Source organism: Stegostoma tigrinum, chromosome 18 (genome assembly GCF_030684315.1).
Source record: "Stegostoma tigrinum isolate sSteTig4 chromosome 18, sSteTig4.hap1, whole genome shotgun sequence".
Classification (NCBI taxonomy): Eukaryota; Metazoa; Chordata; class Chondrichthyes; order Orectolobiformes; family Stegostomatidae; genus Stegostoma; species Stegostoma tigrinum.
In genome coordinates this window covers 63,095,310-63,120,612 of record NC_081371.1, presented here as the reverse complement: position 1 = coordinate 63,120,612, position 25,303 = coordinate 63,095,310, and the positions used below count along the sequence as shown (strand labels likewise).

Here is a 25,303-nt window from a genome sequence, read left to right as displayed (position 1 = left end):
CATCTTGCTTTCCTGAAACTTTATTTCGGACCACCCTACTCTCAACCTTTTCTATAGTTGAACTACAATTTTGGTGCCAATCCCCCTGCTGAATTAGTTTAAACATTTGGACAGATACATGGATGGGTTGGGTATGGACTGATTTCGACCAAATGCAGGCATGTGAGACTCGACTAATTGTGAAAATTGGATGGCAGGAACAAGTTGGGCCGAAGGGCCTGCTTCCACTCTGTAAACCTCTGAACTCTAACTCTAATTGACTATTCTCCTTTGCTTTGCATTATCTGCAAATTTAGAGATTTTTCACTCAACACCCATCTCCAAATTACTTAGATAAGCCAGAAAAGGCAAAAGTCCCAATACTGATCTCTGAAAAACACCAATTTCAACTCATCTCCAATCTGAGATATGCTCATTTTTACCAAACCTCTGTTTCCTATCTTTCAGCCAACCTTTAACCCATGTTGCCAAGTTCCCATCAATCCCAAATATTTCTAATTTGCTAACCAACCTGCACATGGCACCAAATCAATTGCTTTCTGAAAGTTCAAATATACAACATCCACAACCCTACCCTCATCCAATGTCTGTGTCATCTTGAAAAAGAACTCAACTAAACTTTTATGAAGTAACCTGCCCTTGACAAAGCCATGTTGACTATTCAGGATTAACTTTTTTTTTCCTCTGAAGTGCATATTTATCTTACATCTTATTTTGGCATCCATCAGTTTTCCCATGATTGATATCAAGGTGACAGGTCTTTAGCTTCCTAGGTTATTCTTTGCTCCTTATAAAAAAAAAGTGTCACAACTGTAATCCTCCAGTCAACTGTTTAGAGGGGCCTGGAATAATTCAGTCACAGCTTTGATGAATGTCCAGCGATTTTGTTCATATAGTTAACCCCACTCCCAAATTTATGCTTCGATTTACTACATAGGTGGTGAAGTAACAGAATGAGATATATACCCTGAAACATCAAGTCTTTTTCTTTCTGTATCTTGTGCACTTTATCAACATTTGAATAGCTATGGCAAATTACCAATCTTTTCCTTTCCAATTAAAAGGTCTGCAATTTAAATAAGCAGGTATTCAGTTCTAACAGGTAGATAAATAAGAGTAACAATGCCTGTAATGTTCAGACAAATTAGTATCATAGAAAAAGAACACTGAAATGACTTTTTAATGAACAAAAATCTTTCCATCATTCTCCATTTAGGGGAAAAAAAGATGCATAGTTTGCTCAACATTATGCTGTCCTGATGTAACCATTCAGCCCCAGAGTTTCTCTTGCTATGCCCTGCGGCTACTTGTGTCAGTTGAGAAGCAGGGAAAACACACTGCAACTGTACAAGATGCTGATGTGCCTGGAGTACTGTGAGCAGTTTTGGTCTCTTATTTAAAGACAGATATAACTTCATTAGAGGCAGTTGAGAGAAGGTTCACTAGGATGATCCCTGGTATGGAAGGATCCTGTTATCAACAAAGGATAATAGGTTGGGGCTCACTGGAGTTTCGAAGAATGAGAGGTGATCTTATTGAAATATACTGGATTTTAAAGGAGCTCGACAGGCTAAATGCTGAAAGAATGTTTTGCCTCACATTAAAATCCAGGAGACAGTCTTAGAATAAATGGATGTCATTTTGAGAGTGAGATATGGAGGAATTTCTTCTCGGAGCACTGAGTGTCTTTGGAACTCCTCTACCTTACTTTATATTTAAGACTGAGACAGATAGATTCTTGATCAGTAGACGCATCAAGGAATATGGGAAAAAGGCAGGAAAATGAATGACAGAAATGTCAGACCAGCCATGATCTGATTGAATAGCAGAAGCGCTGAACAGCCTAACCCTGTTCCTATTTCTTATGGCTAGACTGACCATCTACATCTCCCTTTCCCTCGCGTCTTTATAAGCTGATAGTCAGAGACCTTTTCCTCAGGATGGAAATGACTATTACGAAAGGACATAATTTTAAGGTGATTGGAGGATGGTATAGAGGAGATGTCAGAGGTAGGTTCTTTACACAAAGATTTGTGGGCGTGTGGAATGCACTGCTGGCAGTGGTAGTGGAGTCAGATACTTTAGGGACTTTTAAGCGACTCTTGGATAGGCACATGGATGATAGTGAAATGTAGGGTGTGCAGGGTAGTTTGATAGTAGTAGGATAATAGGTCGGCACAACATCATAAGCCGAAGGGCTTGTTCTGTGCTGTACTGTTCTATGTTCGCTATCACCTTATTCTTCGTGTCAATGTCCCCAATTCTATCGTCAGTCAGTCCATTTGACTACTCAGTCATTTGCCATTTTTTTTTCACAGGTCAGAGCAATTTTTTTTTCGGGCCTTGACAGAATCAATTTTCTTTTGGTTAACAATCGTGAAAAGTTTCAACAAAACCAGACCACAAAGTAGTAATGTATATTTAAAAAAAAAGTTAAATTACTTAAAGGCCTTAGATCATGCCTAATCTAAGTATACTTCATAGTATGCCAAAAATGAAACTTGTCATATTAGTGCTGCAAAGATGTGTGAAATTTTTCAGGTATTCTGAGAGATAAATTAAAAAGTAAAATCCTCCCCTCCTCTGCATGTCAGTTGCGAAAAAATTCAGTTCTGCAGGCTATTGCTTTCTAAAACGAAATCTACAACAGCCCCCTAAACACATTTCACTTCAAATGATCCAGTCACAAGAAATGACTGCCAGATAATCTTTAGTCATTTTTGTTTTAACACTGTGGATGACAGTTACGAGGCACTTCTCTCACTACCAGCTGCCAGTAAAATCTAAACAAATTATTTCGGGTTTGGTAGCACAAGATCCAGTTTCCCACTGATATTGTAAACTGGGGGCAATTGCTGCCCATAGTTTGTGGAGAGAGTACAGAGTGGAAATCAGATTGGTGTCAGAATGCCACAATTTACTCCGCAAGGTACATGCATCCTCTGAGAACTAAATTAGATATGGCACCTTTAGCCTGAGCTATTCGGTCTATTATCATTGCCAGAGAGAACAAAACTATTTTAATTAATGAATATTACTTGGTCAGTTACTTTAATTACTGAAATATCTTAGATTGTGTCTCATGCAAATATATTTCAACATTTCTCTCATTTCAAGCAAATCCAAACTTTATTCTAAGTGCTGAAAATTTTCTTTTTTTGAATACAATGTTAAATAATTTGATAAGGATAATGATTGATGAGTCCTTCAAGTTAAACTGGGAAGAGTGTTACATTTTACTTTTCATACATATTACAGTGTTCTGCATTTAATCTACTAAGAAATAACTGACCCTAAAGCTATAACCTCAGTCTGTCCTTTTTGCATTTTTACAATTTTGTTTTCAATCATTAGTCATGAGATTTCTTTTAATAATAAGATGAGAGATACTACAAACCTGTCAGTATTGCAGGGAGTTCATTATAGCCACCAAATGATGCATTTCTGACGAGTCTTTGCCCATCAACTCGGGATGACAGCACACCTGGTAGCCCAGCACACAAGGAAAACCTGCGGCGTATCAGACCCTCTTGCTTCATGTCGTAGTAGTTTTAAGTTAGAGGTTTTCCCATAAACTGAGATCACTGTGCCGCTCAGGTGGAGGTTGTAGCAATTGCAGCTGTGAGCCTACTGACGACTGAGTGAGCAACAAAAGGGGAAGTGCTGGTCCTTGTGAACAAGACGAGCCAATGTACTCTCCTCTCAGTAAACAGACCACAAGATGCTAAATGCACAACAACACAGCCAAGTACTTTCTATTTTTTCCTGTGAATTCAGAGCACACTTACCCTTTAAACAGCTATTATGATTAGACTGAATTACACAAACCTCTAATCTGCTTTTCTATTGGATTCTGAACACACATCATGCCACATAACAAAAATACAGACCACAATTAATCATTTCTGCTCACTCTTGTGAAATCCATTCACAAGCTGCCATTTTTATGACCATCAGTAAATTTAGTTCCTTCACCAATTCACCTGTAGGAGTTGAAGATTCAGGATAATGATCTTTATACCCAAGCTCAATTTCTTTCAATCAGCCCCTTCACCTCCGAATTAAGGTGTAGTCCAAGAGTGACATGTGATCATTTTTCAATCGAAACAGGTTGACCCTAACATTCAAAATTGGTTACAAAAGGAGAAGGATTGTTAAGGGGTGCCATTCACTAACAAAATGTGTTCACTTTTATCCAAATAAAAGATCTTGCACCTTGTGAGGGATAGCTTCAATTTCCTACTATTGTTTCCTAATGCTGCACAACCAGGAATCTGATTCCATGAGTAAGGAATGTGTTTCTTCAGATTCCCAATCGATTAATACATAAAGCCATTATGTACAATGGATCCTTATTGCTGCTGTATCCATTTTGCTCCATTGGAAGAGCATATGTGGGAATTTTACAAAAGGACTGGATAACAAAATAGTTGCTTTACAATCGATGCTCAATCCTTTTGCAAGATATTGGAAGAAAACATTTGAAATTATGCCCTGATAGAGGTGACCAAAGCTCCAGCAAAAGGTGCCAGCTCATACACGCCGAGGCAGGGATATCATATCTGTGGGGTGAGGAAGTGAAACATTATCAAGATATCCACATCATATCCTGACACATCCGCAGAAAATGGATCAAATACAACTGGGATGGGTCAGCAAAAACCAGGGTGATGGGTGATCAACACTTGATGCTGGTTTGAAGACAGGAACAGTGCTTCATATGGACTGACATTCATGGAAGACCGAATTCAGATTGCCTTCTGGGATGTCGGAAAAGTCCAGTCTGTAAGCGACAATGGCATGGATGGAAATGTCAACAGCAGCTTAAAAGGCACGGGTAGAGATAACTGATAAAGCAAGTAGAAGTAAACAGCTTTTGTAATGCAGAGAATGAGAGATGAGAAGCTTATCTCTGGGGTTAAACAGGAGAACAGGACCGTGAACAATCCAGTTCAGCATGACAAATAGCTGGGGCAGGGGATGGATTTGGTAGTGAATACATTAATTAGTTTGTGATACTGAATTAATAGCATAAACAAACCTAATGTTTAGCTTGATAGTAGTCAAACAGTCTGGGAATGCACAGGCAGTGGAGGAGTGAAAGAACTGTTGCAGAGATACATTTAGATGCCATCAACCTCCTTACAAAAGCTGTGTCGAGATGCAGGGATGATGTGCTGCTGCCCAAATTTGAACTCATCCCAACATCACTATTAGGTAAATGAAATTTTAGTAAATGTACTTTATTCATTCACGGATTGAAGACTGTTGTTGGCTAGGCCATCCTAATTACCCAGAGGGCACGTAAGAGTCAACCACATTGCTGTGGGTCTGGAGTCACATGTAGGCCAGGCCATGTAAGGATGGCAGTTTCCTTCCCTAAAGGATATTAATGAACCAGAGGGGTTTTCCAACAATGAACAACAGTTTCATGGTCATCATTAGACTGTTAATTCTAGGCTTTTATTGAATTCAAATTCCATCATCTCGCCTGGCAGGATTTGAACCCAGGTCCCCAGAACATTGGCTTGGGGACCGCTTTGCAGAACACCTCCGCTCAGTTCGCAACAAACAACTGCACCTCCCAGTCGCAAACCATTTCCACTCCCCCTCCCATTCTCTAGATGACATGTCCATCATGGGCCTCCTGCAGTGCCACAATGATGCCACCCGAAAGTTGCAGGAACAGCAACTCATATTCCGCCTGGGAACCCTGCAGCCATATGGTATCAATGTGGACTTCACCAGTTTCAAAATCTCCCCTTCCCCTACTGCATCCCTAAACCAGCCCAGTTCGTCCCCTCCCCCCACTGCACCACACAACCAGCCCAGCTCTTCCCCTCCACCCACTGCATCCCAAAACCAGTCCAACCTGTCTCTGCCTCCCTACCCGGTTCTTCCTCTCACCCATCCCTTCCTCCCACCCCAAGCCGCACCCCCAGCTACCTACTAACCTCATCCCACCTCCTTGACCTGTCCGTCTTCCCTGGACTGACCTATCCCCTCCCTACCTCCCCACCTACACTCTCTCCACCTATCTTCTTTACTCTCCATCTTCGGTCCGCCTCCCCCTCTCTCCCTATTTATTCCAGTTCCCTCTCCCCATCCCCCTCTCTGATGAAGGGTCTAGGCCCGAAACGTCAGCTTTTGTGCTCCTGAGATGCTGCTTGGCCTGCTGTGTTCATTCAGCCTCACATTTTATTATCTTGGAATTCTCCAGCATCTGCAGTTCCCATTATCTCTCTCTCCCCAGAACATTACTTGGGTCTCTGGATTCTAGATAATCTAGTGATAATACCACTAAGCCATCGCCTCGCCTCCCTTATGACTAAAGGAATAGAGTATAAAAGTTGGCAAGTGTTGCTGCAACAGCACAAGGCATTAGGGCGACACATGACGTATTGCATAAAACTTTGGCTCCTTACTTGAGAACAGATGCAGCTGTACAGGAAGTAGTCACAGACAAGCAGTTTAGGCCAATATTCTCTGGAGTTCAGAAGAATGAGAGGAGATCCAGTTGAGGTATAAAGATGCTAAAGGGGTTTCATAAAGTAGAACTAGAAAAGATGTTTTCTTAAGTGGGGAAATTGAGGACAACGGTCCATAGTTTTAGATAAGGGATAGCAGAATTAAAACAGAATTGAGTAAAGATTACTTCTCTCAAAGATGTGCAAAGCTATGGAATTCACTACCCCCAAGATGTGGTAGATGCTGGGACATTGAGTAAATGTAAGGAGATGATAGATTTTTAATTTGTAACGGGTTGAAAGGTAGTGGAGAGTGGAGTTGAGGCCAAAACGAGATCGGTCATGATCATACTAAATGGTGCAGGAAGCTCAAGAACCTGCTCCTGCTTTTACGCTCTTCTTAGTGTCAGTGCCTTTACCATCCTCGGCTCCAAGTTCTGGAATATTCCCATACACAACTCTAGCTCTTGTTTCTTCCATTAAGATATTCGTTAAAAACTCACTCTTTGACTGAGCTTTCAGCCATCTGATGCAACATCTTCTGAAGTGGCTTAGTGTCATACTTCATTTGATAATGCTGCTGAGAATATTGAATCCCTTTATTGCACTGAGGATGCTGCCTAAGTCGTTGTTCTACAAAATATGCAAGCTGCAGCAAACAACATCCTAATGCACTTAAAAAACTAGATGATTGCAAGTATAATGACTTGACACAACCATTTGTTGCATGCAAGCGTAGAAATTTATAATACAGAAAGAAACAGCTATTCAGTTCATTACCTATGTGCTGTGTGACAAATTCACTACGTAGCTCAGGTTAGATTAGATTAGGTTAGATTAGATTCCCTACAGTGTGGAAACAGGCCCTTCGGCCCAACAAGTCCACACCGCTCCTTAGAGCATCCCACCCAGACCCATCCCCCTGTAACCCACAAACACCCCTGAACACTACGGGCAATTTAGCATGGCCAATCCACCTAGCCTGCACATCTTTGGACTGTGGGAGGAAACCAGAGCACCTGGTGGAAACCCACACAGTCACGGGGAGAATGTGCAAACTCCACACAGAGAGTTACCCGAGGCTGGAATCGAACCCGGGTCCCTGACGCTTTGAGGCTTCAGTGCTAACCACTGAGCCACCGTGCCGCCCCTAAGTGTTTACTTAAACTGCTTCAAAGTACGTGGAGGCTGGATGAACACAGCAGGCCAAGCAGCATCTCAGGAGCACAAAAGCTGACGTTTCGGGCCTAGACCCTTCATCAGAGGGGTCTAGGCCCGAAACGTCAGCTTTTGTGCTCCTGAGATGCTGCTTGGCCTGCTGTGTTCATCCAGCCTCACATTTTATTATCTTGGAATCTCCAGCATCTGCAGTTCCCATTATCTCTGATACTATTTTAACCTCACTGCGAAGCCTCTTCCAGGGATGCCTAACCTGAAGAAGTTACCCTCCTCCCTCCGGACCAACCTCAGGGAATAGCTCTGATGAAGGGTCTAGGCCCGAAACGTCAGCTTTTGTGCTCCTGAGATGCTGCTTGGCCTGCTGTGTTCATCCAGCCTCACATTTTATTATCAAAGTACGTGGAATTTTCTTTCAAAAGATGCATTGATCTCTGGCTGAAACAGTTACAGTGAAGCATTTTAAACTCTAATGAGCAGCCATTTGAAACTACTCCTAATTCTTTGCTTGCTCTCCCTGACAGGATTTCAAACTGATGATACCTTATCATTGATAAACCAATGAGAAGAAACTGGCTTTGCCTTTTCACTGTACAGAACCTTCCACAATTTCAAAAAGCTCCATGAATGTTGCTCTTAGCCTTTGTTATTTCAGCAGTCAAGATGATAGTGAAATAGTCTCATCTTCATACATTTTCACATCCCTGGTATCAGTCTTGTAAATGTCACATAAACATACTTCAATTGTTTTAATGTATTCTTGTAAATAAGCAAATCATATAACAATTCAATTACAGCCGAATCTGTATTTTACAGACATTTTAAGAACAGAGGAACATAAAAATGTAAGAAATAGGAGCTGCAACAGGCCACCTGGCCCACTGAGCCTGCTCCACCATTCAATGGCTGATCTTCCTGTGGACTAAGATCCACATACCCACCTGGTCATGACAACTCTTAATTCCTTTATTATTCATAAATCCATCTATCTTTGCCTTAAAAACATTCAATGAGGTAGCCTCAACTGCTCCACTGGGCAGGGAATTCCAAAGATTCACAACCTTTGGGTGTAGAGGTTCCTCCTCAATTCAGTCCTAAATCTGCTTCCCCTTGTTTTAAGAGATGGGAGAAGTGCAGATGCTGGAGGATCTGAGACAACAAGGTGTACAGCTGGATGAACACAGCAGGCCAAGCAGCATCATAGGAGCAGGCAAGCGGACGTTTTGGACCAAGATCCTTGTTCAGAAATTTCTGAATAAGGGTCTAGGCCTAAAACATCAGCTTTCCTGCTCCTTTGGAGTTGCTTGGCCTGCAGTGTTCATCCAGCTCTACACCTTGCTATCCCTTTAAGTTTCATTTCACAATTTTATGTTTCTGTAAGATCACTTGTCATTCTTTTAAATTCCATAGTGTATAGTCCCAGGCTACTCAATTTCTCCTCATGAATCAACCCTTTCAACTACAGAATTAACCCAGTGAACCTCATCTGCATGCCCTTCAGTGCCAGTATATCCCTGCTCGAGTAAGGAGACCAAAACTGTACACAGTACTCCAGGTGTGGCCTCATCAACAACCAGTGCAACTATAGCATAACCTCCCTATTTTTAAACTCCATTTCTCTAGCAAGGACAATATTCCATTTGTCTTCTTAATTACCTGCTAACCAAATTTTTGTGATTCATGCACAAAGCCATCCAGGTCCCTCTGCACAGCAGCATGCTGCAGATTTTCACCATTTAACTAATAGTCAGGCAGCACGGTGACTCAGTGGTCAGCACTGCTGCCTTACAGCGCCATAGACCCAGATTCAATTCCGGCCTTGGGCCACTGTGTGCATGAGTTTTTGCCAGTTGCTCTGGTTTCCTCCTACAGTCCAAACATGTACAAGTTAGGTGGATTAGCCATGCTAAATTGCCCATAGTATCCAAGGATGTGTAGGTTAGGCAGTTTAGCCATGGGAAATGTAGGGTTACAGGGTACAGGGTGTGAGTTGGTGTCAACTTGTTGGGCCAAATGGCCTGTTTCAACACTCTATGAATTGAATGAATAGTTCATTTTGCTGCTATTCCTACCAAAATGGATGACTTCACATTTACCCACACTGAACTCCATCTTCTAGACCCTTCCCCATTCAGTTAACCTATTTAAATCCCATTGCAGGCATCTCCTGTCCTCTGCACACTTTGCTCTACAACTCACTGTTGTGTCATCTGTGAACTTCGACGTATTATTCTGGCTTACCAAATCCAAATCTTTCATATAAATTGCAAAACTGGTCCCAACACTGATCCCTGCAGCACACCACTGGCCATTGACTGGATGCCCAGAAAAACACCTATTTATCCCCACACTTTGCTTTCTGCTAGCTAACCAATCCTCTATCCATGCTAATACATTACCTATAATGCTGTGCACCTTAATCTTACGCAGCAGCCTTTTGTGTGGTACCTTATCAAATGCCTTCTGAAAATTATCATTATCACTTTACTCTGACAGAGTATAGAGATTGTTAGAGAACCCAAATGCTGTCCTCATTTTTTTTGCAGTTACATCTAACAGTATTTATTCTATCTCATACTACATACATTATTCCAGCCTTTTGGCCAAAGCGACACCAAAGAACTATATGGCGGGCTACCCATCATACTTCATTCCAAATTGCAGTGTCTGAAAAGAACTCTGACAAAACTTCATTCTGAACCAGATTTAGAAATCTTTAAAACCTTACTTTAAAAAACCCGACAGCTTTTCTGAAGAGTACAAATACCAATAAACGACAAATATGCAAAAAACACAAAGCTGCTTTTGAATAGCCTACGTTCCTGGTTCAGTAAAGATTGATTTGAATTACACTCACATCTACTTCAGGTACTACAAACTGGCTTCACTTTATTTACATGACGTTTGTGTTCAATATCAAACCTGACTTTCCATTTAGTTACTGAGAACGACAAAATAACACAGGTATTGCCGGAAACAAATTAGCACCAACTTATCAAATCACACATCAGCAGCCTGCTTAAACCACAATGATCCTTGGATTTCATTTGGAAATCAATAGATCTTTAAAAGCAATTTATAGTCAAAGCATTCATATTTTAGCAAGGTAAGCAATATTCAGAACTTATCAGGCTACAATTAAGAAATCTCTTACACCAAATGCCAACTGTCCTGATGCTTATTAATCAAAGGAAGACTGTGCAACTCAGTTTAATTGCATCGACATTAGTTCAGGGTAGAAATAGGTCAGATTTAGTCTGCCTTTCAGCTGACAGGCTTTGGACAGATTAACATTAATCTGACAAGATATTATCCATCTTAACCATTAACATGCAATATAAGCCTATACTATCAAAATTTCCAAATGCTAGCTTACTGCATTTGGATGCAAAGAGAACCCAAGTTGACGTTATTAGTGATTTTTTTGTCCACTGTGGTTAAAAAGATGGACAATACACAGTGGCCTAGCCAGCAATGTCCATTTCCTACAAACAAATTAAACACAGAAACAAAGTTGGAGGAGTAGTCCATTTGGTCCCTTGAATCTACTCCACCACTCATTATCATCATGGATGATTATCCAACTGATTATCCAATAGGCTGTACCTGCTTTTCCTCCATATCCTTCAATCCCTTTAGCCCCAGTGCTCGATCCAACTCCTCTTGAAATTATAGAAAGCAGTCAAGGCCAAAGCCTTGTGAGATAGCAAATAACACAGGTTCATCACTATCTGGGTGAAAGAAATTCTCATCCTAATCCTAAATGGCCTACCACCTACCCTGTACCTTGGAATGTAACCCTGGATTCTGAACTTCCCTCCCATCAGGAATACCCTTCCTGCATATACTCTGTCGAAGACTGTTAGAATTTTATAGGTTTACAACAGGTATTTTTAAAAAATGGTAGCAAACAAAATACAGATTTCATCTAATAAAATGTGTCAATGATTATCAACAAATTCAGACAACTCTGTTTAGGTACAGCAACAATTGGTGATAGTTCAGAATCATAGAATCCCTGCAGTGTAGAAACAGGCCCTTTGGCCAAAGGAGTCCACACCATGGGCAACACTACGGGCAACTTAGCATGACCAATCCACCTAGCCTGCTCATCTTTGGACTGTGGTAGGAAACTGCAACAGGCAGAGGAAACCTTTGCAGACACGGGGAGAATGTGCAAACTCCACACAGACAGTCGCCCGAGGGTAGAACTGAACCCAGGTCCTTGCTGCTGCAAGGCAGCAGTGCGAATCACTAAGCCACCTTGTCGCTTGATAGTTTATGAAACATGACGATTTTAAACAATTCAACCCTCATAATTAGCATTTAGATTATTCAGTAACAGAATAGTCTGCATTACAAATGCAATTTCATATTGGGAGCAACCCACCCATTGCATCTCATGAATATCAGTACACTGTCAACATATCATTTCAGGACTCAACTCATTTAAAAACCAACAGGAAGAAGAGGTATATACATGCATCTTAAGAAATACATCTCTCAATAAATGATGCATGCCTTTCTGGACACATCAAAAGCAACAAATGGTCTCAGCTGAGCTACAGCAGGAACAGGTTTCGGCAACAGTGCGCTCGAGATGAGCGTGTCAGACTTGTTTATTCTTGAGAGGAGTTCAACCTCAGCACAGGACAAAATAGTTGCCCAGTAAGACAGTCAGAGTTTCTCTGTCTGCCAGTTCCCTTTCCTTCTCTTTTTCTCCCTCTCCTCTCTGCAGTACTTTTTCTCCATCTCCGTCCAACTCTTAACTTTATCTCTACCTGAGGCAAGGAATCAGGTTGTGACCTGAAAGCTGTGGAGCTGAGCGGCAATGGATCCAGCCTGGGCCAGATCGATGGTGGCAGATCAAGCGCAGGACAGAATTGGCAGCGGATTAGCTGGTTCAGCAGCGGAGGTCTTGGTTCCTCCCGGGCCCCAATTCCTGGCGATCGATGTTCAATGCAGTGGTGACAGCAGGCCTTTCTCCCTTCCTGGGTGCCCGGGCATTAGCAGGGGTTGCGTCAGCAGTGGCATAGCCCCTTCAGGCGGGACTCATGCGCTGGCCTCGAATTGAGGCTGTAGCTGGGTCCAGGTGCCTGCATCGTGACTGAGCATTCGAGGTACATATACAGAGGTGGGAATTTGGAATTTGACATCTGGATTTCATTCTTCCCTTTACCTTCTGATTCTGTTTAATATTTAATTCTGGTTTTCTATCCAAGATGGTGCTAGGAAATGGCAATATTGTCCATTTTTCACTGTACTCATTTATTTGTATATTTAGTACATGACAATAAAATCCAAATCTGAAAAGTAAGAAGGTGATCACTTGGTAAATTCTTCATTCAAGAAAATTTTTTTTGCAAGATATTTGCCTTCCCATGGCATTGTGCAGCCACATTTAGAAGTACTTTCTGTTGGACAATGATAATTGAGATCTAGCTATCACACTTTTAAAGGTCTCCCACTTGCCAGAGGTCCCTCTGCCTGCAAACAAACTACCTCAATCAACCCCTACAAGCTCCTGTCTAATTCAGTCAAAATTTGCCTTCTCCCAATTCAGGACTTGAATCTGTGGACCAGTTTTGTCCTTCTCCATAACCATCTGAAAATTAATAGAACCTTGGTCACTAGTCCCAAAGTGTTCCCCCACTGTCACCTCAGTGACCTGTCCTGCCCTATTTCCCAACAGTAGGTTGAATTTTGCCTCTTCCCAAGTAGGTCCCTCTATATATGGCTTGAGGCAACTTTCCTGAACACATTATACAAGTTCCACTCCACATACGCCCTTAGCACTAAGGCAGTCCCAGTCTATGTTTGGAAATTTAAAATCCCCCACGATGACAAGCTTAGTTACAAAGAACAAAGAAAATTACAGCACAGGAACAGGCCCTTCGGCCCTCCAAGCCTGCGCTGATCAAGATCCTCTGTCTAACCTGTCATCTATTTTCTAAGGGTCTGTGTCCATTTGCTCCCTGCCCACCCACGTACCTGTCCAGATATATCTTAAAAGATGCTAATGTGTCTGCGTCTACCACCTCCGCTGGCAACGCGTTCCAGGCACCCACCACCCTCTGCGTAAAGAACTTTCCACGCATATCTCCCTTAAACTTTCCTCCTCTCACTTTGAACTCATGACCCCTACTAATTGAGTCCCCCACTCTGGGGAAAAAGCTTCTTGCTATCCATCCTGTCTACACCCCTCATGATTTTGTAGTCCTCAATCAGGTCCCCCCTCAATCTCCGTCTTTCTAATGAAAATAATCCAAATCTATTCAACCTCTCTTCATAGCTAGCACCCTCCATACCAGGCAACATCCTGGTGAGCCTCCTCTGCACCCTCTCCAAAGCATCCACATCCTTTTGGTAACGTGGCGACCAGAACTGTACACAGTACTCTAAATATGGCCGAACCAAAGTCTTATACAACTGTAACATGACCTGCCAACTCTTATACTCAATACCCCGTCCAATGAAGGAAAGCATGCCGTATGGCCTCTCGACTGCCCTATTGACCTGTGTTGCCACCTTCAGGAAACAATGGACCTGAACACCCAGATCTCTCTGTTCATCAATTTTCCCTAGGACTTTGCTATTTACAGTATAGTTCGCCCTTGAATTAGATCTTCCAAAATGCATCACCTCACATTTGCCCGGATTGAATTCCATCTGCCGTTTATCTGCCCAACCCTCCAGTCTATCTATATTCTGCTGTAATCTCTGACAGTCCCCTTCACTATCTGCTTCTCCAGCAATCTTCGTGTCATCTGCAAACTTGCTGATCAGACCACCTATACCTTCCTCCAAATCATTTACGTATATCACAAACAACAGTGGTCCCAGCACAGATCCCTGTGGAACACCACTAGTCACAGGTCTCCAATTTGAGAAATCCCCTTCTACTACTACTCTGTCTCCTGTTGCCTAGCCAGTTTTTTTATCCAGATAGCTAGCTTTCTCCTGCAAGTCTCTGCAATCTCCCTGTATATGTGTTCCTCTAATTCCTGTTGACTATTTGGGAGCCTGTCGTACAACCCCAATAACATCACCATCCCCTTATTTCTTAGCTCTACCCAGAAAGCCTCACTGGATGATCCCCCAGTTATTTCATCTCTGACTACTGCTGTGATACTCCCCTTAATCAAAAATGCAACTCCCTCACCCCTCTTTACTCCACCTCTGTCCTGCCTAAAGCACCTGTATCCTGGCACATGAAGCTGGCAGTCCTATCCCTCCTTTAGCTTTGTTTCCATAATGGCTAGACTATCCCAGCCCCACGTAGCTATCTACATACCCCGAGGTCATCGGCCTTACATGTTCAAAAACAAAGCTGCTGGAAAAGCTCAACAGACCTGACATGTTACCTGTCTAGTACTGAAATAGATGCAATTTGATCCATCTGGCATTCCTCGCTCCTTGTCCTGTTCCAGCCTGACCTGTCTCTTCAACTTGCTATTTTTGATTAGTGTCTCTCCTTCCAGCACAGCCCCCAGCACCCCCAAACCCCAACATTCACCCCCGACCAATCAAGTTTAAACCCTCCCTTGCAGCACTGGCAAATCTGCCCACCAGGATATTGGTCCCCCTCTAGTTCAAGTGCAACATGTCTCTCTTGAACAGGTCAATTCTGCCCAAGAAAAGATCCCAATGATCCAAGAATCTGAATCCCTGCCCCCTGCACCAATTCCTTAGCCACTCATTCATCTGCCATTTCCTCCTGTGCTTACCGTCACTGGAATGCGGCACTAGAAGTAATCCGGAGATGACCACCATCAAGGTCCTGGTTTTCAACTTTTTCCCTAGCTCTCTATAATCACCTTGAAGGAATTCATCCCTATTTCTACCCATGTCATTGTGCCAACATGCAGTCTGACTTTTGGCTGCTCACTCTACCTCTTATTCTTTTGTTTTACATGGGCATCCCTAGTTGCCCTTGAGGAGTTTGTAGTGAGCAGCAGTTGGGTATCTGCCTCCCCCATCCCCACCCTCACTACCCCTCAGCTCCCACTGCACCCTCCCTGCAATGCCTCCCAGCCCCTCGCCCCCTTGATTCAAACGTAATAAATGTAGCATATAAAGCATCAGCAAAGAAACATTTAGGGAACAGGGATAATAATGGTAAAGGGTTTAGATTAGTTATGGAAAAGGACAAAGGGAAAACTAATGTGAAAATTATTCACTGAAGGAGGTCGAATTTCAGCAGGTCACAGACAACCCTGTTTCAGCTAAATTGAATAAAATGGCAGCTGTCTTTTAAGGAAAGATAGTTTGGGTTAAGTCGAGGGATATTTTCTAAAAGAGTGGAGGCAGGGCAAGCGAATCCAGAGTTTTCTGGGTATCAAACAAAATGCATGAAGCAGAAAAAGTGTGCAAAACAACTGAGATAAAATTGATGGTAAAGCAAAAACTAGACTAAATACAGAAAATCATTGCAGAAGTGAAAATGGAAGTAAGTGGAGAAAACAGAGGTTATCAGAAGATACTTTCTGCTAACAGAAAACAATACAAAAAAAGGTGAAGTGATTCATGTTGGACGTTGAATTTGAATGCAGAATACAGGGTTAATGGCAGGATTCTTGGCAGTTTGGAGGAACAAAGAGATCTTGGTGTCCATCTCTTTAGATCCCTCAAAGTTGCGACCCAAGTTGATAGGGTTGTTAAGAAGGCATATGGTGTGTTGTGGCTTTCATTGGCAGGGGAATTGAGTTTAGAGCCACAAGGTTATGTTGCGGCTCTATAAACTCTGGTTAGACCACACTTGGAATATTGTGTTCAGTTCTGGTCACCTCATTTCAGGAAAGATGTGGAAGCTTTCGAGAGGGTACAGAGGAGATTTACCAGGATGCTGACTGGACTGGAGGGTGGGTCTTACAAGGAAAAGTTGAGGGAGCTAGTGCTTTTTTTATTCAAGCGAAGAAGGATGAGAGGTGACATGATAGAGATGTACAAGATGATGAGGCATAGATAGAGTGGACCGCCAGAGACTTTTTCCCAGGGCAGAAATGACTATTACGAGGAGACATAATTTTAAGGTGATTGGAGGATGGTATAGGGGAGATGCCAGAGGTAGGGTCTTTACAGAGAGTGGTCGGTGCATGGAATGCGCTGCCAACAGTGGTGGTGGAGTCAGAAACATTAGGGACATTTAAGCAACTCTTGGATAAGCCCATGGAGGATAGTAAAATGTAGGGTGTGCAGGGTAGTTTGATCTTAGTAGGATAATAGGTCAGCACAACATCGTGGGCTAAAGGGCCTGTACTGTGCTGTATTGTTCTATGTTCTACGCAATACAAGAGAAGGGAGGTTATGACTGATCTGCAAGAAATTAGTTTGATCACAGTGAGAGTAACATGTGCAGTTCTGATTCACCACACTATAAGGAGGCTATGACTGCCCCACAGAGGGTGAAGAGGACCACCACACTATAAGGAGGCTACGACTGCACGAAGAGGGTGAAGAGGAGATTCACCAGGATGTTGCCTGGTCTGGAGCATTTCAGATTTGAAGACAGCCTGTTCAGCAGGTCTAGCAGCATCTATGGAGAGAAAGCAGAGTTAATATTTCGAGTCCAGTAACCTTTCCTCAGAACTGGGAAAGGGTCACTAGCTCCAATACATTAACAAAACATTTCTCTCGACAGATGCTGCCAGACCTGCTGAGCTTTACTGGCAACCTCTGTCTTTGTTTGATTTACTGCATCCACAGTTTCAGTTTTCATGAAGACAGCCCAAATCAGCTGAGACTGTTTTCCTTACAGGAGAAAAGGTCAAGGGGAGACCTGACTGAAGTGTCCAAAATTATGACAGGTATAGATAGAATGCAACCAATCCCCTTGGTATAGGAATCAACAAAGAGATGACAGAGATGTAAGATAAGGGCAGACAGTTGAAACGGGATCTAAAGACCAATTTATCAGGCAGAGTTGGGTAGGTATCTGGAACATACAGCCTGAAAAGGTGGTGAAGGCACAAACCCTCAAGACATGTATTTACATGATCATTTGAAATGCCAATTGCATACAACGCTATGGGGCAAGTGCTGACAAATGGGAGCACAGCAAAAACAGCCTCTTTCAGTGCTCTCTGATGAAGGGTCTAGGCCCGAAACGTCAGCTTTTGTGCTCCTGAGATGCTGCTTGGCCTGCTGTGTTCATCCAGACTCACATTTTATTCTCTTTCAGTGCTGTAAGACTCTATGACCAAATAAAAAATTGCTAGATCATTGTTCTGAAACGGCTCAAAACAACAAATGTACCAGTATACTACAGGGCAAAGACAATTCTAATTTAAGGTGAAAAATATCCCCACGTGGAAAGTGATATACTCGTTATTGAAAGCCCTGTGAGACTAACAACAAAATGGATTATTTAATATTGTAGGGGGGAACGAATGGTCTGAATTCACTGCAGCTTTCCATACAGCTACTTTAGAATGCAATATTGCTTATTTTAATTCATGCAACCTGGCAACACCCAAACGGGAAGTAAGCTGTCAATGTCCTTTATTTATTTCGGGTTCATATTTTGAAGTTATGTTTTGAAGAACCTTGGAATCAGACACTTAACTAACTAATAAACCAGAGAAATACAATAACCAGGACAAGTGATAACTGATCAGCTGAAATTCTCCCCCAACTCATGACCAAAGTTACATTTTCTTAACTTTTCTCCTTCTTGATAACATGACAACTTCATTCCAGTGGCTATACCTGACCTCAGATTCAGCACTCCAAGCAGAACTTTAGCACTGAATCAAAGTTGTGGTGGTTCTGTATTTGTCAGCTATACTTCTACAAGAAATGTATTGGTTCAAAGGAATTTGGTAATTCCTGGAGATGGATTTGCTAGGAACATTGCAAGGGAATTGGATTAGAGTACTTTTGCACAGAGGCAAAGAGGATGTGGTGGGTTCTCTTTCAGTTGCAACGATTCCATAATTTGCTGTAAAAACTGCCTGATCAATACAAATATTATCTTTCCCCTCCCATTCCATCACTGTTAATGGCACCCAAACATCTGCATTGAGTCACAAACTGGGATTTGAAATTGCAAAACAACTTGTAACTTGGCAGGCAATGTTGATTCATTCATACAACCAAGTTGGTAAGATGGAAACAAAGTGAAACGTTTATCCTACATCACATACACACACATGGGATAGTCAAACTTTCCTAATTCTGTCAATTGACTTACAATACTATTTTTCTTTATTCCTTCAATGTATGTGGCTATTGCTAGCAAGACCAGCATTTATTGATCATCCCTAACTGCCCTTGATCGAAAGACCCAACTTAAATTCTTCTGTCGTTTTTCCTTTTTATAAAATTCATTCATGGAATGAGGGTGTGGCTGGCTAGGCAGCATTTATTGCCCATTCCTAATTTCCCAGAGGGCAGTTTAGAGTCAACCACATTGTTTCAGGTCTGGAGTCACATGTAGACCAGGCTGGGTAAAGGTGGCAGTTTCCTTCCCTAAAGAACATTAGTGAGCCAGATGGGTTTTTCTGGCAATTGGCAGAAGATTCACGGCGATCATTAGACTCTTAATTCCAGATATTTTTGAATTCAAATTCCACCATCTGCTGTGACGGGATTCCAACCCAGACTCTGGATTAACAATTGAGCAGTAATACAACTAGGCCATCACCTCCCCTTAGTCAAACTAAACCTTATGAAACAATGATCACTATCACCTAACTCCCTCCACCACAGAGCCTCAGTAGCATCAGAATGTACCACCTACAAGGTTCTTCAAGGTTCCCCTGAAGAGCTTATGAGGAAAGGTCGAACGGAATTTGCCTATACCCACTAGTTTAGAAGAATGAAAGGCAATCCAACTAAAACATCAAATCTTGAGGGGACTGAATAGTACATTTCACCTTGAGGGAAAGACGAGAACTCGAGGACTAGAGGCCTCCTTTTTGGAATGGAGATGAAAATAATTCTTATTCTCAGTGTTGTTAGTCTGTAAAATTCTCTTACTCAGAAAATAATGGGGGGATAGGTCTTTTAATTAATTCAAGGTGGTGTCAGTGGCACAGTGATAATAGTGGAAAGAAACATTTATCCTGATTCTTTACGCTCAAAGACAAGGAATACTGCAGTGAGTAACTCACCTCCTGACACCCCACCTCCTGTCTACCATCTACAAGGCATAAGTCAATAGTAAGATGGAATACTTCAAACTTGCCTGGATGGGTGCAGCTTCAACAATGTGCAAGAGGCTTGACACTATGTCATACAAAAGCACCCCACTTGATTGGCACCACTTCCAGCAACACCCACTCCCTCCACCACAGAGCCTCAGTAGCAGCAGAATGTACCACCTACAAGATTTATGGTAGAAATGCACTCAAGATTCTTAGACAGCACGCTCCAAACCAGAGACCACTTCCATCTAGAAGGACAAGGGCAGCAAATGGATGGGAACACCATCCCCTGCAAGTTCCCCTCCAAGCCACTAACATCCTGATTTGGAAATACATCCCCATTCCTTCACTGATGCAGGGTCAGAATCCTCCCCAAGAGCATTGTAGTCCTGCCTACACTACAAGGACCGAATGGTTCAACAAGACAGCACTTTCTCCAGGGCAAATAGGGATGGGCAATAAATGTTGGCATAACTAGTTAACATCCATACCCCATGACTGAAAGATAAAGCGCCACTGGACCCGTTGTCCAAACCGAAGTTAATGCTATGGAAATATAGGATTGTATCACAGCATGGCAGATGGTGAAATTGGAATTCAGCTGATTAAAAAATCTGGAATTACAATAGATAACTTAATGATGACCCTGTAGCCATTGCTGATTGTCAACAAAACTCATCCTGTTCACGAATGCTCAAGGCAAAGAAATCTGCCATCCTAATCTAGTCTGGCCTACATGTGACCCCAGATTCTCAGCAATGTACCTGACCCTGAACAGCCCTCCAGGCAATTATGGGTGAGCAATGAATAAGCCAGCGACGTCCACAATCCATGAACAAATAAAAACAGTCAAACAGATTTTGATAGAGAAAGGAGTCAGCGAGGGATTGAGGTCTTGTACTGAAGTGGAGTTGAGACCTTAACCAGATCACTTAGGATCATATTTAATAAGGAGTAAACTTGAAGGTAAAAATGACCTGTTTTTGTTCCGAGACCAATGTTATGACACATGTACCCTTCCCCCTTCTGGTGATATCTTTCTCTCAGTATTCTGTGCACCACTGTTTCCCTTTCTGATTTTCTGAAGAAGGGTCTGGACCTGAAATGTCAGCTTTCCTGCACCTGATGCTGCCTGGCCTGTGGAGTTCATACAGCTCCACACCTTGTTATCTCAGACTCCAGCATTGGCAGTTCCTACGATCTCATGATAAGATCAGAAATGACACCTCCACGTCTCTACACCTTTGTCAAGTTAAACTCTCCCCATAAACAGAAGCAAAAGATAAGAAACTCAGTTCCAGTTCTATTTGGTGCAACCCACCTGGCCTGTACAGGTCTCATATCCCCGCACCAGATCATAAGAATCTAAACCTTCCCTCGTGCATTATTTTTGCATCTATGCTTTAATTTGTTTTGACTTCCTCTTTCGATACCACTTGTGCAAGTTACTGGGAATAATCTGGAATTATTCCTTTTGAGGCCCTGCCTGCTAAATACCTATCTTGCTTACTAGATTCTTAGATCAGGATCACATTCCTCTTGCTGTCTGTACTTTTGTCTTCTATGGCCCCAATTAGATTTCTGTGATCAAGCAATATCCAGAACAGATTAACGAGTTATACAAATTGCTCTTAAAGGAATCTGGTCAGATGCTAAACAGGTGCAGTGATATGATTCAGTTTATCAGATGGTTATTACTGGGCTAGTAATCCAAAACTGTGGACCACAAATCTAGAAAATACGAGTTAAATCTCATCCTGGCAGTTTGGTGATTTAAATTTAGTTTGAAAAAAACCTGGAAATACTGATAAAATTTGGCCTTAAAGCTGTTAGATGGTCATAAAACCCAGTTGATTTGTAACCGCCCTTTGGGAAAGGAAACCTGCAGTTTTACATCGATCTGGCTTTTGCTTGACTCAAGATTCATACCATGGTCATAAACTATTTCCTGAGCTCTCATTTTATTCAGCTGCACCAAGTAGATGCTGCTTGTGGATTTTTTGATCTCCACTTCCAACTGCACTGAAATACTAATTATTTCTTGTTGGCATCTCCCAACTTCCATGATTTTTCTGAGCCCCAACTCCAACATACAGCTGCACCTACTGCCTGCTTGGACTTCCCCCGATTCCAAACTGCAAGCAACTGTCTGACAGCTCTTTGGACTTCTCCCCAAGCCCCAACTACATCTTACAAGTGGCCTTCTCAGCAGCACAGCTTAACAGTAGCACTTTGTTGTATCCGGCTTGCTTCTACCTGTCTATCTGTCTCTCTCTCTCTCTCAGACACATTGCCTCCAACTGACCACAACTCTTTAACTGCATGTCAGCAACCCTTGAGCTATTTTAAATGACAAATTGAAAGCCTTAGGCCATGGCCTTGTTCTTCAGCAGTAACAAATGTAACTAATACTTTGCAACTGTCAAATGTAACACGCAAAGGAATCCTTTTTCTGATGAAGGGTCACGGCCCGAAATGTCAGCTTTTGTGCTCCCGAGATGCTGCTTGGCCTCCGTGTTCATCCAGCTCCACAGTTTGTTATTTGGATTCTCCAGCATCTGCAGTTCCCATTATCTCTGACCCCAAGGAATCCTGTTTGCTTAATGTTACAATTGTCACAGACTGTCGGTTTATACAAAACTAATATATGCAAATCATTTCCCTCACAATCCACCAAGATCATAGCACTCCTCTAATTTTGGTTTCTGTATATTTTCAATTTTATTCATTCCACCACTGGTGACTATACCGTCAGCTGCAGAAGCCTCAAACTACAGAATTCCCTCCTTTAACCTCTCTACCTCACTTTTATACATTATGACACACCTTCAACCTCCTATTCTGACCACGTTTTTGGTCATTCGACCTCATAACTTTTTAAGCACCTAGGTACCATAATACATTTTTTTCTGCTCCTGTAGAGTCCTTGGGATGTTTTATTACATCCTGAGGAAATCCTGCACAGATGTCCTGAGATTGAGCTAACTGACCTCCAAAGCCACACCCATTTTCCTTTGTGCTATATAAGATTCCAGTCAGTGGAAAATGTCTTCCCTTTTCCCAATGACTGTAGCTTTGTTCGAGTTCATTGATGCCACACTTGGTCAAATGTGCCTTGATGTCAAGTGTAGTTATCTGACTTCACCTCTGGAATTCAGTTTTTTAATCTACATTTGAACTGAGCCTGTAAGGAGGTCAGGAACTGAATGTCAGTTATTGCAAATGCTACTTGATAGTACTGTTGATGACACCTTCTGTCACTGTACTAAAGATTGAGAGTCAACTGAAGGAGCGATAATTGGCAATGTTGGATTTATCCTGCTTCTTGTGTATTGTGCACAGCTGAACAATTTTCCACATTTGCCTGGTAAATGCCAGGGATGTAGATGTTTCTCAGAAAAAGAGATTCTTTTCCTTTTCCTGTGACCAGTAAGTACTGTGCAATTACACTTTACATTGACTTGGAGATTAAGAGCTTTTTCATAAAAGTATATAAGCTAAGCATGTAAATGTTCAGTGGAAGTGAAAATTGCAGTACCAAGCACAAAGTTAAAAATTTAGACAGCAGAAATGAAGGAATTAGGCAGATAGTTTGTCCTGTATCAAGAAATTTAGATTTTATTCATTCACACAATTGAATGTTTTATTTTATCTATCTTCAAGCACTATGCTTTCACGGTCACTGGGTAAAAGAAAGAGTGAATTGGATGCATTAAGAATAATAATGAATTTGAAAAAAATACTAAAGGGATTAAATGAACATCAGCTTCTCGACTGAAGATGTTTACATGCTTGACAAATTAAAAAGTGAAAATAATATTCTGGATACCTGATAAAATCTGTCTACTCTTTACAAATAAATCTTGGCTTCCTCTTGTGTAGAAAAGCATCCTTCATTTTAATTAAGCATCCTAACAGTCATTTATAGAATTAAGTGAAGGCATTTTTCCTCACTTTAGTCCCGAATTGCTGAGACCCCTATTTGTAAGAATTTATTTTATTCATTTGTGGCACATGGGTGTCGCAAGCTGGTAAGGCATTCACTACCCATTTACTGGGGCAGTCAAAGAAACCATTTCTGACCTGAAGCAGCAAAGCACAAAAATTTTCCAGTCACTATCACCCACGTATGGAGTCAGAGGCAATCTATTCAATGCGTTCTAAATCCATGATTGCTTTTAAAAAAAACTGCAAATGTTATTTGAACATTATGTAATCAAAGGGTCATGAATCAGATCATGTTCCATGTTTTTTAAATCTTCAACAATATATGTTGAATCTTCCACTTTTTAAAAAATGGGTAAGTTTAAAATCTTTTTCATGTGATGTAAAGTATGTGATATATGTATATTTTAACATGTTCTAATTCAAAATCTAAAACATAAAATAAAGGTAAATTCAGGAGGGGGCACGAGAAAGGCTTGGCAGAAGGAATCCGGGAAAACACAAAGGCATTTTACACTTACGTGAGGAATAAGAGAATGGTCAAAGAAAGAGTAGGGCCGATCAGGGATAGCATAGGGAACTTGTGTGTGGAGCCTGAGGAGGTAGGGGAAGCCCTAAATGAGTTTTTTGCTTCTGTCTTTACGAAAGAAACGACCTGTGTAGTGAATGAAACCTTTGAAGAGCAGGTGTGCATGCTGGAATGGATAGAGATAGAGGAAGCTGATGTACTGAAAATTTTGTCAAACATTAAGATTGACAAGTCGCCAGGCCCGGATCAGATTTGTCCTCGGCTGCTTTGGGAAGCGAGAAATGCAATTGCTTCGCCACTTGCGAAGATCTTTGCATCCTCGCTCTCCACTGGAGTCGTACCTGAGGACTGGAGAGAGGCAAATGTAATTCCTCTCTTCAAGAAAGGAAATAGGGAAATCCCCGGCAATTATAGACCGGTAAGTCTCACGTCTGTCGTCTGCAAGGTGTTAGAAAGGATTCTGAGGGATAAGATTTATGACCATCTGGAAGAGCATGGCTTGATCAAATACAGTCAACACGGCTTTGTGAGGGGTAGGTCATGCCTTACAAACCTTATCGAGTTTTTTGAGGATGTGACTAGTAAGGTTGATGAGGGTCAAGCTGTGGATGTGGTGTATATGGACTTCAGTAAGGCATTTGATAAGGTTCCCCATGGAAGGCTCATTCAGAAGGTCAGGAGGAATGGGATACAGGGGAACTTAGCTGCTTGGATACAGAATTGGCTGGCCAACAGAAGACAGCGAGTGGTAGTAGAAGGAAAATATTCTGCCTGGAAGTCAGTGGTGAGTGGGGTTCCACAGGGCTCTGTCCTTGGGCCTCTACTGTTTGTAATTTTTATTAATGACTTGGACGAGGGAATTGAAGGATGGGTCAGCAAGTTTGCAGACGACACAAAGGTCGGAGGTGTCGTTGACAGTGTAGAGGGCTGTTGTAGGCTGCAGCGGGACATTGACAGGATGCAGAGATGGGCTGAGAGGTGGCAGATGGAGTTCAACCTGGATAAATGCGAGGTGATGCATTTTGGAAGGTCGAATTTGA

General features: G+C 42.0%; 1 protein-coding gene across 8 annotated transcripts in view; it reads right to left on the bottom strand.

Annotated features, from left to right (window-relative positions):
* Positions 1-25,303, bottom strand: part of osbpl8 (oxysterol binding protein-like 8) — a 332,940-nt gene that overhangs the window by 132,098 nt on the left and 175,539 nt on the right. Inside the window, exon 1 of one of the 8 annotated variants that reach the window (XM_048549164.1) lies at positions 3,398-3,760. The exons of 6 other annotated variants lie outside the window; for them this stretch is intronic. In XM_048549164.1, the coding sequence (XP_048405121.1) occupies positions 3,398-3,539 (142 nt within the window). In that variant the 5' untranslated portion in view covers positions 3,540-3,760. Of the gene's footprint in view, positions 1-3,397; positions 3,761-25,303 lie in introns of those variants that run through there. One more of the 8 variants, XM_048549161.2, reaches the window with a different exon arrangement.